Source organism: Cololabis saira, chromosome 8 (genome assembly GCF_033807715.1).
Source record: "Cololabis saira isolate AMF1-May2022 chromosome 8, fColSai1.1, whole genome shotgun sequence".
NCBI lineage: Eukaryota > Metazoa > Chordata > Actinopteri > Beloniformes > Belonidae > Cololabis > Cololabis saira.
The window spans coordinates 24,119,769-24,133,305 of NC_084594.1; the positions used below are offsets into that span (position 1 = coordinate 24,119,769).

Below are 13,537 nucleotides of genomic sequence, written 5' to 3' on the forward strand. Positions count from 1 at the left end.
TTTTTTTTTTTTCTCAACTTTATTGAAGCAAAATATATAAGCAGTACTCGAGTTGTAAAAAAAAATCAGGGGGGATGGTGGATTTTATCATATGGGGACAGATAATCGGTGCTGATTACAAATAATATAATATATTACAAATAATAGCACTGACCAAAACACCTGCAGAAATACTGCAGGAATGACATAGCAGCAGATAAATGCAGCCTTCTGTAAGCTTTAAATATCCACTGGGCTTACATCAAATACATCAAAACACAACAATAAAAAACAGTTTTCTGAACTTATCAATATGTACGGTACGGAAGGTACGGAAGAGTATTAGGGCCACTTAAAAAAAATAAAAAGAATTCTGAGAAAAAAGTCAGAATTCTGACTTTAATCTCAGAATTCTGAGAAAAAAGTCAGAATTCTGGGCCACTTAAAAAAAAATAAAAAGAATTCTGAGAAAAAAGTCAGAATTCTGAGAAAAAAGTCAGAATTCTGGGCCACTTAAAAAAAAATAAAAAGAATTCTGAGAAAAAAGTCAGAATTCTGACTTTAATCTCAGAATTCTGAATTCTGACGGTGGCTTAGTGGTTAGCACTGTTGCCTCACAGCAAGAAGGTCCCCGGTTCGACTCCCAGGCCCGGCAGGGGCCTTTCTGTGTGGAGTTTGCATGTTCTCGCCGTGCTTGCGTGGGTTTTCTCCGGGTACTCCGTCTTCCCCCCACAGTCCAAAAACATGGGCTAGGTTAATTGGTGATTCTAAATTGCCCGTAGGTGTGAGCGTGAGTGTTGTTGTGAGCATGGTTTGTGTGTTTATATGTGGCCCTGTGATGGACTGGTGACCTGTCCAGGGTGTAACCCCTGCCTCTCACCTGAAATGAGCTGGGATAGGCTCCAGCAGACCCCTGTGACCCCGCAAGGGATAAAGCGGGTATAGATAATGGATGGATTCTGACTTTTTTCTCAGAATTATTATTTTTTTTTTTTAGTGGCCTAGAATTCTGACTTTTTTCTCAAATTCTGACTTTAATCTCAGAATTCTGAGAAAAAAAAGTCAGAATTCTGACTTTTTTCTCTGAATTCTGGAATGTGCCCCCTGAAATAAAATCGGTCAAAATCATCCCCCCTGTAAAACTGCCATCCTGCCTTTCCATCCCTTATGTCATTTCATCAATGAATGTGGTATTACTGCTATTTCAACATTTAGAGTCATCACTAGAAAAATAACACCAGAAAATAACTTATTTGACCATTTTCACCTGTTTCAAGTAAATTTTCACTTGAAATAAGTAGAAAAATCTGCCAGTGGGACAAGATTTATCTTCTCATTACAAGCAAAAAAATCTTGTTCCACTGGCAGATTTTTCTACTTATTTTAAGTGAAAATCTACTTGAAACAGGTGAAAATTGTTGTTTTTTCCAGTGATGGTGTCTTGAAACTGAAATGGTTAAAATCTTTCCTTACAAATAGACATTCGTTCTGGTTTATTGTTCCTAATATGATTTTCCAAAAATTGGGTGGAATAGACTTTCTTCTATGCTGTGACTTTGATTGTCGCTCATTACCACTTAAACTCTCTGCTTTCCATCAGCAAGTCCTTCTCTATTGGAAATTGATTTATAGTCATAATTTTACACCACACAACACACCTGTATGGAACAACAGGTACATTTTTCTCAGTAGAAAATCTGTGTATATAGAGGATTTGAAATCAAAAGGAGTCTGGGCTGTTGCACACTTTCTGGATGATACTGGTAATGTGTTACAGTTTGAGGATTTTTGTGAAAAATACCAAATTCGATGTACTGTTAAGCATTATAATAGAGTGATAAAAGCTATACCAATTTCTCTGAGGTCGATGGTTGGAGAAGACATTCGTCACTCTAAGGTCTCTCCTAAACGGAGACAGCTCTGCATTAATTGTGACTTTAAATGTACTAACAAAGTCATTAGAAACATTTTGCTAGAAGAATATTACCTTAACCCAATAAAAAGATGGTATATCCTAAAGGAATTTGAAGTGGAAAAGATTAGAAAAATAAGAAAAATAAGAAAAAATATATATATATTTCATTTCCACTTCCACCGAAAATAAAAGAGGTAAACATGATGAAATTTGAATGAAATTTACCCAACAAACGAGTTTTTAAGATTAAAATTTAATTTTGAATTGAATATTTGTGTTTTTTGTGAAAGGATAATTGAAACTTTGAAACATATTTTCTTCCATTGTGATTCAGTGCAATATTTCTGGAGTGAGATGCAGAGCTGGACACGGAGCTACATTTAACAGTGAAGACAGTTATATTTGGTGTTTTTTGCTGAAGACAAGAATTTGGACTTTGTCCTTAATAATTTGGTGTTATTGGGAAAGTTCTTCATTCACAAATGTAGATATTTTAAGACCAAACTGTGTTTGACCCATTGGAGAAATGAGCTAAAGCTCTTGAGTGAGTCCTTGAGTCTTGTTAAAGAAAAGAAAGCCCTTAAACTATTTTCTTTACTTGAAAGATATGATTTAATATGAGATGGCCCTTGTGAGTTTGTATTTTTAATTTTATTTTATGTTGTACGATAATTAGATTATCAGTGTATATTTTGTAATACTGATGTTGCTCAACCCAAGGCAAAAGTTTGTAATTCTGATGAAGTTTATGTGCCTTGTTTGTTTGTATCGATGTTTCAAAAAAAAAACAAACAAAAAAAAAAAAACCTGTCAAGTCTCCCGTTTCGGCCGGGAAACTACCGGATTTTACCCCTCTTTCTCGCAATCCTCCCGTATTAGTATTTTCCCCATACATTTCTCGTTTTACAATATAATAATTTTTTAAAAGCCTTCCCGCGCCTGTCCTAACTGTTACTAGCGGAGCAGTGGCTCTTGCCTCGTTCCATTTGTCCTCGGAAGTCGGAATTTCCCAGTTCCTAGTCGGAATTTTCAACTAGAACGCCCCTCGAAGTGGGATTTCCTACTGGGAAAGTGGGAGAAGCTTCACCACCTCCGAGTTACCATTCCATGATGGCTGCCATTCCCAGTTTCCAGTTCCGATTTCCGAGGTAAATGGAACGCGGCATCTGGCCTGGCATGGTGGCAGTTCTCGCGAGGTTAGGCGACGACGGGAACAACAAATGGATGGATGTAACGAGAGAGAAGGCATATCTGCCCAAAAAGAGAAGACTTCGTGTAAATATCTCTAAAAATGGGATATTAAAATTACTTTCCCAAAGAAGAGCAGGATGTTACAGTTACGTGTTCTGTAAGATGTGTAACTGCGATGTTAGTTTATAAATTGTTTTCGTAAAGAAAAATCGTAACCACGTGATTTATCAGATTTGTATCGCGAGAGTTGTGGTGTCACCAAATAAAAACATGTATGTTTAAAATAACCCGACAATAAACAGAATGGCAGGTGCAAGTAAATAAGATCCCCCCGTCCTCTGTCCATGGAAATCATGGTACAACTCATTTGTGACATTTGCAGTTCCGTTGTTGTTGTTTTCTTCCCTTTGTCTTGTCAGCAAAATGAAAACAGAAAATGTGAAGAAGAAAGTTCCAGCGTCGTCTCAGCAAGAAAACTCTGGGGTAAGAATTATATTTTTCTCTGTTTGAAGCTCCTGACTTTTGGAGAATGTTACTGTCGTGTCATGACGGGGATTTTTTAATAAGACCGGACTACATGATGACCTTACATAATGTGAAATCGAGCGTTATGAAGCAGAATTCAATCGCGGTGAAGTTAGTTTTACAGAAACCGAATCAATGGTGTTTGGATGGAATTGATTGAAGTTTATCTGGGGTCGTAGTAACATGTGGTATGACTTTTAAAAAGGAAATGAGAAAAAGAAAACTGCACCTGTACTGTAATTTCAGAATAAATAAACATCTAAATAAATTATTTTAACTTTCCTGAAATAGTGACAATTATGTACCGCGGTTGAATTGGTTTGATATTGGAAAGATTGTAATTGATTGATTAAACAATCAGTTTTATGTATCACAAGTTTTATGGGTGTTGAATTAATTAAACCTCATTAAATCAGCCCATAATATGATTTTATAATAATTACTCTCTTGTGATATATAGTCTAGATGACCATGAACACATCACAAGTGGTTTGACCAAAATCAGTGGTATGTATCACAAGTTTTATGGGTGTTGAATATCCAATATCCAATATCAAACCAATTCAACCGCGGTCAATTATGTTGGCTTCAATGCTTCATGAGTTCTCTGTGTAAAATGATCTCCCAGGATAATCAGATCAATTAAGAAAGAAAAGGTTCATTTGGACGTAGGAAATTAAATAGTCAATAAATAAAATGGCAAAATATTCAACACCCGTTGATAATATTGCACAAAACAAATCCCTCACTTATTTGTGCAGTAATAGTGATTTAGTAATATAGTGAATTGCTGATACTAAAATTATTATTTGGTAACCCAAAAAAAAATCTATTGAACCACTTTAAGCAACAATAAGTTGAAGTTATAGTTTTCTATATGTTTTTATTAGTCCCTCACAATGGTATGGAATAATTTTAGCAAGCTCCTCTCTACAACATTGCTGGATTTCATTAACATTTGTGAGTAATGGTTTTTGTAAAACTCTCAGGTCCTGGCTTTCAGTTTTCTATTTTATTTTAACCTGTGCTGCCAAATAAATGACTCTACAGCCTGTAATGGATACACGTTTTTACTGCCAGTCTTAATATTCAACATCAGTGCACATAAGAAATTTCATAGCAGAATTAGCTCATCAGATATTGGATACTATTCTTATAATAGTGACCACAGTTTTTGTTTACCTAGCTCTAAACTAACTTCTTGTATGACTTAAGCACATTTTTTTTCAAATTCACCAACAAAGTTCAAGCAAAGGAAAACTGAAGAACGTACAGGTCGGTGAACGGCACTTTGGCATGGCTTGTGATCCTTTCAGGTTAATAATTACACACTATGTTACAACTCCAGTCACAGTCTGGTCAGATTGCTACTTCATTTTTCTGAGCTGGAACAACAGGGCTCTACCGGAATCTGCTGGCTTTAAACCACATTGAAAACCTTCACAGGTAGGCAGCCTAAAAAGCATATTTGCACTTTAACTGACTTTAGTGTGACTAAGTAGGTAAATGTCTGATCATTTAAATTTCAGCCCTAAAAAGTAAATAGATTGTAATGTACGTTCATGCAGGTATGAGAATACATTAGCGCCACAGATATTTAACCATGGAAAAGATAAGCTACAAATCAATGGAAACTGTAAAACACAAGAGATGTGAGGGAATTTTATCCTACAATTTTTTTGCCGTGAGATGTCTTTAAGAAATGTGAGTTCACAATAATAAAGTAATTATAATAACAATTCCTCAGTCTTTATTGAGATAGGTAAGTGACTTAACAAGAAAGTATCTGTTTTTCTCATCACCTACCTGTGTCGTCTTTCTATATTAAAACATTTTTAATAACTTTTCTTACAAAATAAAACTTCATTTGTCCCTCAGGAGATTTCTGCTCAGACTTGCTGATCTGTCAATGGCTCGTGTCCTGTCCCTATTCCGGCCTCAGCCTCTTCTGACCCTTTTGAGCAGGCTGAAACCTGCACTGTGCAAAATGTCAATGGACTCACGGGCGCGAGAAGTCTTCTCGACTGCAGTGGAAGCCGTTCAGCCCGATACTGTGGTCAAGCAGAGTATAGAGCGCAAGGAGGACACAGTCATTATCGATGGTCGCAAATTCACCCTCAAACACAATCTGCACATGGTGGGCTTTGGGAAAGCTGTCCTGGGAATGGCTGCTCAAGTAGAAAAAATCATGGGGGATCACTTAGTGAAAGGAATCATAAGCGTGCCAAATGGGATTCAGCAAACATTACAGCAGAACGGAAAAGGGTAAGCACGTACCTTAAGCTATGAAGAACTTAAAATATGAAATGTAAAAGAAAATTATGAATAAAACAGTTTCTAATTTCCATCGCAGCCACCTACTGCTAAAAGAAAACAGTTCAATCAAAGTAATGGAGGGAGCTAAAAACAACTTACCTGACGGTGATGCCCAGAGGGCAGCTGAGGAGATCAAGCTGTTGGCGAGTGAACTGACAGAAAAAGACCTGCTGCTGGTGCTGATTTCAGGTCATTGCACTTTTTACTATTTTTGTTTTAACAATATTACATTAATATGTAATCACTTACATCAAGCGGTTTGTCTCTGCTCAGGTGGAGGCTCAGCATTATTACCTGCACCAATCCCACCAGTCTCACTAAAAGAGAAACTAGATGTCACACGCAAACTTGCAGGTGCTGGCGCCACCATTCAGGAGCTGAACACTGTACGTCGAGCCCTTTCCTTTTTAAAGGGTGGAGGACTTGCGCATCAAGCTCACCCCGCACAGGTAACAACACTCAAAAGTTTCAGTAAAGCAGAAAAAAAAAAGTGTTCTTTGTTTGTCAGACCCAAAATGTTAGTCATTAATCACGCAGGCAAGAATTAATGATCAAAAAAGTTGGAAAATATATAGAATTAAGTTTCAAATTCATCACAGAATAAACATAATTTTGTGTTTTAGGATTCTGATGTAATTTCTGTGTTGACTGAAAGGATATTGACTGAAAAATCTTGAATATGTTGCAGTAACAGGGCAAACTGAGCAGATTTGTTTGAACCGAAAATAACTGCCTTGATATGAAATGTACCTGTAACCTTCCAGCTGTGGACTAAGCTATGAACATTGTCGATACATGCTCATGGTGTGTTTGCCCTGCTAATGGAACAGTAGTATTGAGGGTGATGGTTAATATGCACATGTAAAACTGAGGGCAGTTCCTTAGGTAACTGTGGTTCTGTGAGTCCCTGGATGACTGCCAGTCACACACGTCACCCGGCCCCTTCTTGGCACGGGAACATCTTGTGAGACCTGGATGTTGTCTGCACGCTGTACTATCGTTCACGCAGAGCAGTAGCCGACAGGTTATTTACGTGACTTTGTTTACATAAAAACTTGACTTGCACCTGAGTGCAAGAAGACGTAGCCACCTTTACTGCCACTGACAGTCAGGATGGGACCGAACAGAACCACCAAATATGAACACATGCAGTCCCAAAAAATAACCACTGTAGGAGATGGTCAACTTGGACCTTCGATCTCCCCAAAATAGAAATCTCACTCCCTTAGCTGTTCTATTGTTCCAGCAACATTTGTGGTGCCACATTTCCACTTTACACTTCACAAAAAGGAAATATTATTTGATTATTTCTCTGCAGTTTAAGCCCAATTCCAGCAAATTCTGTCAGCAGAACAGGTAGCTAGTTGTCAGATACACAGCTGGAAGGCTTGTTGGCTGGTTTAATAATTAATTTACATTGTAGTTATTCATATTTATAAGATTAGTGAAGGGATTTCTGACCTAACATTTCTTCTGTATCAAATAGTTTTTTAGTTGCTGTTTCCAGAACTTGATTCTCTGTTCCTCTGATAAAAGCTTTAGAACAATGTTTAGAAAAGTGCTTGCTCTCTCTCTCTCTCTCTGTGTGTGTGTGTGTGTGTGTGTGTGTGTGTATGTATATATATATATATATATATATATACATACATACACACACACACACACACACACACACACACACATATTATATATATATATATACATACATACATACATACATACACACACACACACACACACACACACACACACACACACACACACACACACACACACACACACACACACACACACACACATATTATATATATATATATATATATATATATATATATACATTTTCATTATTATTATGATGGTGTTAGGAATAGGGTTTGCTTTTACTTACATTAAAAATCTCCACTCCTGTTTCGATTTCACAACATTATGTCACTTTATTTCATTGTATTTCATTTGATTTCTGACTCTACATTTTCATTTTTATATTTCTATATTTATTTTGTCTTATTCTATTTTTTACATCTTTGTTTCTGTATTGTTGTAAGTGCGGCTGAGTGCCCACATTTCCTACTGGATCTCTAAAGTATCTTATGTATCTTAAGTATGTTATGTTACCGTATATTTTTTTAATGTACAAAGTGTTTCCTTGCAAACCTCTGAAGTTTTTTTTTATCTGACTTCAATGTTTTCCAACAATTCTGCTCCAGAGAACTGAAAATGTATGTCTAAACATCACTCCTTTTAATAAATTAATTATTTCCCCCCCCCCCAGGTGGTCGCACTGATCCTGTCCGATGTGATTGGAGACCCACTGGACATGATAGCCAGCGGCCCCACGGTGAGGAGTGAGGTGTGGCCTGAGGAAATTTTATCCATCCTTGAACGTTACAAGCTGCTGCCTTCCCTTTCAGCATCGGTAAAAGATGTCCTCGCAAGACAAAGCCCCCGTTGGAAAGAGAATAAGGATGAATCTGATGCATCAGGACATGTTCTAAACGTTGTGATTGGCTCTAACAGTATTGCTCTTGCGTGTGCAGGCCGCCGTGCTCGAGAGCTAGGTTTCCGTCCAGTTGTGCTTTCACCAGGTGTGTGTGGCGATGTGAGGTCTGTGTCCAGACTTTATGGCTTGCTCGCTCGCTTTGCATGCTCTCCAGAGGAACCGCCTCCAGAGATTGCCGCAGAGGTGCTGAGGCTGGGGCCAGAAGTAGGTGTGGAGAGCTGGGACCTGTGTCGTACCATGCAGGTATTGGGTGAGGGACGTGCAGAGGGATGGGGTGCTACATGTTTGTTAGCTGGAGGGGAACCCACTGTGGAGTTGACGGGCAAAGGTCGTGGAGGTCGTAACCAGGAGCTGGCACTGCGAGTGGGACTGGAGCTCAAAGGCCTGGAACTTCCACCCAACGGTCCTGTGTTCCTTAGCGGTGGCACCGATGGTCAGGACGGACCCACTGAGGCAGCAGGAGCCATCACTGATGGAGGGTTGTATGCGGAAGCACAATCACAGGGGCTGGACATTCACGACTTCCTCGTCAACAATGATTCCTATACATTTCTTTCCCATCTCTCTGCTGGAAAACATTTACTTGTACCGGGTCTAACCTGCACAAATGTCATGGATGTACATATGCTACTTATTCCAGCAATTCCCATTAAAATAAGCTAAATCTAAAAGAACAATTAAACATAAAAAAAATACTTTCCTCACTCTTCAGAGCACCCTTTTTGTCCTTAACCAGGGTTTTTTTTTAATCACATACTTGTGAATTACTGGTATTTTCTATAGTAAAGACTAGCAGCCATACATCAAAAAATAGGCCAGTGTGTTTAAACAGTAAAAGACAAGAATATTAAACTGGTGACCAGTAATTATGTATCATCCTTAAAACTTAATAAACACTGTCAAAATGAAGGAAACATATGTACTTGTCACAAGTTTTAATCCAACTCAAGGAAATAAACATCTTTGGCAACAATTGCATCAGCTCAGCATATTTCAAACTTTTTTTTAAATTATCTAACCCATTATCTTTAGCAGCATGTTTTTTCTTGGCTTTTCCTTGAAAATGTGGCAAATTTCCTATCATCATTTCTTTGTTGGTGTTCCACATGCTGTACAGTAAAGATGTGTCTATGAATTATGCTTAGGAATACTAAACATAAGAAGTTGGTAGATGCGTAATGTCTCACTCATCAAGCAATCACATAATGTACCTTTCTTGAATATTCAGCATCTTAATGTTATACGTATTCTTTCCAAAATGTTTCCATTAAACATTTATTAAAAATTGATCTTTATGTTTGGCAAGAAATCAGTTATGTCATTTTTTTTGTAGTTCACAAATTCATGACTTTCTGTTAATGGGATGAATTTGGCAGTATAATCCACGCTGTTTGTTCTTAGATCGTCTACTCTCTTTGATTAATTTGTATTTTTTTTTGTTGGAAGGAGGTTAAAAGCAGTTTATCAGTCACTGACGATGGTCCAGCAACTGGTCTGGACCACAAGGACTAACCGACAGGAAGGACCACACTCAATTTAGACCTCCAGATTAACTATATTTGCTGCTGCATTTCTTTTCATTTTCACATGGGAATTTATTGTAAATTAATATTTTAAGACCCAAAAGTAAAGAGGGGATAGATCCTTTTATGGACCCATTAAAAGTCGTGATATTTAGGCATGCAGGACAGTGATTCATAAGAGAAATTACCCGTACGCTGCAAAAATAAAAATAAATCAGATCAGTCAGATGTACAACACTGATCAGCCACTTCTATTAATTGAATTAGTTTAACAAAATAACTATCTATATAATCCTATGAACCAAAACCACATTTTATTGTTTTTTTTTCTTCAAACACCGTTTCAGTCAAGTATAATAGTACATTTGCTTTTGAAATGAAAACTTTCATATATGCAACTGAAACCAAGTACAAATCCATGCATATGTCTCACAATAGCACTGAAGCCACTTCAATTTCAAAAAGGAAAAAAAAAATAGTACATTTTGGTCTCCTTGGTAGAGAAAATGTGGTGCTCAGTGACCACTGCTGGCAAGCAAAAGTAAAAGTATCTCAAAAAAACTGTTTCTTTGACACCATTTCTCATATGTACTTCATATGTACAAAAACTAAAATGTTTCTCTTGGAGAATGACAAAAGATAAAGCCTTTCTCAAGACTATTTTTCGGTGGCTTTATTACCGGAAAAAAAAAAAAAAAGTCTGTGTCCAGTGTCTCTTAAATAAACTGTCCAGCCTTCAACTGGATAAAGTCCAAACAGCAGTGTCCTGTTATTCTCGATGACTTTTCGGAATATCACCCGCTTTACTCTCCCTACAAGAAAAAAAAAAAAGAATATCACAAATGCAAAAACTAAAAGGTGTTATTCAATGATAATAAAACAACAACATGACTATGCACATTCTATGCAATCCTTACAAAAAAAAGAGTACATTTACCTTTGCACCAACTCTTTATTATAGCTTGATATCTCCATATCTCATTTACTGTAATATTATTTGGGGAGCTACCTATAACATGCATCTTCAAAAACTTCATATGTTGCAAAGAAGATTCTGCCGGATTGCCACACACAGTAATTGGTATGCTCATTCTGCCCCTCTTTTCAAACAACTCAATATTTTACCCATCTTTAAGTTAAATACATATCAAACCTGCAATTTTATTTTCAAAGTATTGTTCCTGCCAGTTTCCTTTTCTTTGCCATGTAAAGATTTTTTTCAGTTCAACAGTGATATGCACCATTTTAATACAAGACAGGCTAATCATTTTAATCTCCCGAAGTTCCGTACTGGTTTGTGTCAGTTCTCCATCAGATACAGGGGAGCCCAGTAATGGAACACCTATTATTATTTTATTTATTTTATTATAGTACTTGAATTTACTTTAAGATTATTTTAATTTAAGCTATTTTTTTTTTTTTATTCATTTTAATTTATTTTATTATTTTATTGATTTAATTTGCCTGAAGATGATTATTTTGTACTTTTGTCTGTTTGAACGGTTGTGTTAAAAACATTATTCAGACGTTACTCAACAGTTACTCAGTACTTGAGTAGTTTTTTTACCAAGTACTTTTTTACTTTTACTCAAGTAATTATTTGGCTACTTTTTACTTCTACTTGAGTCACATTATTCTGAAGTAACAGTAATTACTTGAGTACAATTTTTGGCTACTCTACCCAGCTCTGGCTGTATTTTACATAGGTAGAGCAAAAACACACACACATTAGGCCCATTTTAAAATCCTTACACTGGCTACCTGTTAGTTTTCGTGTTGATTTTAAAGTTCTTTTATTAGTTTATAAAGCGCTACATGGGCTTGCGCCAGAGTATATTTCAGAGATGTTTTTATTCTATGAACCAGGAAGGCCCCTCAGATCCTCTGGCTCTTCCTTTCTAGCTGTTCCACAGAGTAGAACTAAAACATTTGGTGATGCTGCTTTTAGCCACTATTCTCCAAAACTGTGGAACAGCCTGCCGGAGGATCTGGAAATGTGGACATTTTTAAACGTAGACTAAAAACTCATCTCTTTGGTCTGGCTTTTATGTAGCATCACATTTTTATAGTTTTATTCTGTTTAACATTTTTTTTAAAAGGTATCTGTTTTATTTATTTATCTAATGTTTTTATTCTTTTTTTATTGTTGTGGACTGATTATTTTTTAACCTTAATCCTTGAACTTTTATCTTTTTATAAATTCTATATATTATATATTATGTCAGGGTGCATTGGTCTCCAAGTTTTTATTTTTTGGTCTCCCAGTTTTTATTTATTTGTTTATTATGCTTATTTTTCAATCAAAATGTCAAAGCACCTTGTATTTCATGTACCTGGATGAAAGGTGCTATATAAATAAAATTTGATTGATTGATTGATAGAGGCCTCATATAAGCCCCTTGGGGTTTTTGCCTCAGCCTAGCACATTACCAATCTCTTTTTTACATTTGTATGTTACTTGTTCTGTTTTTTATACTGTGCTGAATACATAAATCAAATCAAATCAACCAAAAGCAAACGCTATAGGATGATAAATTTAGCCTCTGCAATCATGATGACTACAGAAATGAGCACCGTACCATGCACTGAGGTGCGGAGCTGCGTCGGGGGTGCTGCCGTTCTGCCCGGTACCTGAGGGCAAAAACACACACACCTTCAGATAAAAGTGGCTCCACTTCAACCAGCCAGGGATCAACACAACTCACCTTGTCGGTAATACATGTCATTCACCGTATTCCCGTAGACTTTCCAAGCAAAGTGAATAGCAATAAGGCTAAAAATCAACCAGCTGAACAAGATCTTGAATATGGACACTCTCATGTCGTTGGTGAGCCAGTCCTCCACGAACTCGGACAGGAACGACACGCAGCTGTCAGCGATGCGGGACAGGAACTCAAAACTCCACGCCTCATCCATTGCTGTTGGTCTATCGGGTTAATACCAGAACACTGTAATCCGATGTGAACCTAACATTTAAAAAACACCAGCTCGTTTTGGCAGCTTGTAACATCTGTCCTGCATCTCCCCCGGTAACACTGGTGTTGTTGGACGTTCGGAAACCGGATATGACGTCTGCACGCAGCACACTTTTTTATTTATTTCACTTCGTACGATACCTTTAGTCATTGTTTTTAATATATAACTATTTACAATGATTTTGTTCCCCAAAAATGTCATAATTAGGGTAAAAAAGCCGCCCTTGCACCTCTTTAAATTAAATTATGATGCCGCGTTCCATTTGTCCTCGGAAGTCGGAATTTCCTAGTTCCCAGTCGGAATTTTCAACTGGAACGCCCCTCGAAGTGGGGTTTCCTACTGGGAAAGTGGGAGAAGCTTCCCCACCCCCGAGTTACCATTCCAAGATGGCTGCCATTCCCAGTTCCCAGTTCCGATTTCCGAGGTAAATGGAACCCGACTGTCACACTTTTACTTTGTTTATCGTTCTCATTTACTTTATCTTTTTGTGCTATATTGTTTTGTTTTTAAATTGCATTAATTACTTAAGCCTTTTATTCGAATAGGGGTTACGTATATGCTGGTTAGTCAAAACCAATCAACAGCAGAAAAAGAAAAACAATTTTTCATCTC

General features: G+C 37.1%; 2 protein-coding genes across 3 annotated transcripts; one reads left to right on the forward strand and one right to left on the reverse strand.

Annotated features, from left to right (window-relative positions):
• Positions 1-3,114: 3,114 nt before the first annotated feature.
• On the forward strand, positions 3,115-9,412 carry glyctk (glycerate kinase). Of its 2 annotated transcripts, none has more exons than XM_061727353.1 (5): positions 3,115-3,568; positions 5,489-5,875; positions 5,964-6,115; positions 6,200-6,375; positions 8,199-9,412. In XM_061727353.1, the coding sequence occupies exons 2-5, from the start codon at positions 5,520-5,522 to the stop codon at positions 9,087-9,089; spliced, it is 1,575 nt and encodes a 524-aa protein (XP_061583337.1). In that variant the 5' UTR covers positions 3,115-3,568; positions 5,489-5,519; the 3' UTR covers positions 9,090-9,412. The 2 variants fall into 2 exon arrangements, with proteins under 2 accessions (XP_061583337.1, XP_061583338.1); XM_061727354.1 differs by lacking the exon at positions 3,115-3,568 and adding an exon at positions 4,476-5,056.
• Positions 9,335-13,000, reverse strand: tcta (T cell leukemia translocation altered). The gene is made up of 3 exons (XM_061727355.1): positions 12,655-13,000; positions 12,529-12,580; positions 9,335-10,761 (listed from the first exon to the last, which is right to left on the reverse strand). The coding sequence occupies exons 1-3, from the start codon at positions 12,863-12,865 to the stop codon at positions 10,719-10,721; spliced, it is 306 nt and encodes a 101-aa protein (XP_061583339.1). The 5' UTR covers positions 12,866-13,000; the 3' UTR covers positions 9,335-10,718.
• Positions 13,001-13,537: the final 537 nt, after the last annotated feature.

What these genes read in the sequence shown, in the direction of transcription:
- glyctk (XM_061727353.1), top strand. Translation starts at nt 5,520, where the DNA reads ATGGCTCGTGTCCTGTCCCTATTCCGGCCTCAGCCTCTTCTGACCCTT. An exon ending in TTACAGCAGAACGGAAAAGG is followed by an intron (nt 5,876 to 5,963) that starts GTAAGCACGTAC and finishes TTTCCATCGCAG; the next exon opens with CCACCTACTGCTAAAAGAAA. An exon ending in ATCAAGCTCACCCCGCACAG is followed by an intron (nt 6,376 to 8,198) that starts GTAACAACACTC and finishes CCCCCCCCCCAG; the next exon opens with GTGGTCGCACTGATCCTGTC.
- tcta (XM_061727355.1), bottom strand. Translation starts at nt 12,865, where the DNA reads ATGGATGAGGCGTGGAGTTTTGAGTTCCTGTCCCGCATCGCTGACAGC. An exon ending in TGACATGTATTACCGACAAG is followed by an intron (nt 12,581 to 12,654) that starts GTGAGTTGTGTT and finishes TTTTGCCCTCAG; the next exon opens with GTACCGGGCAGAACGGCAGC. An exon ending in GCTCCGCACCTCAGTGCATG is followed by an intron (nt 10,762 to 12,528) that starts GTACGGTGCTCA and finishes TTTTTCTTGTAG; the next exon opens with GGAGAGTAAAGCGGGTGATA.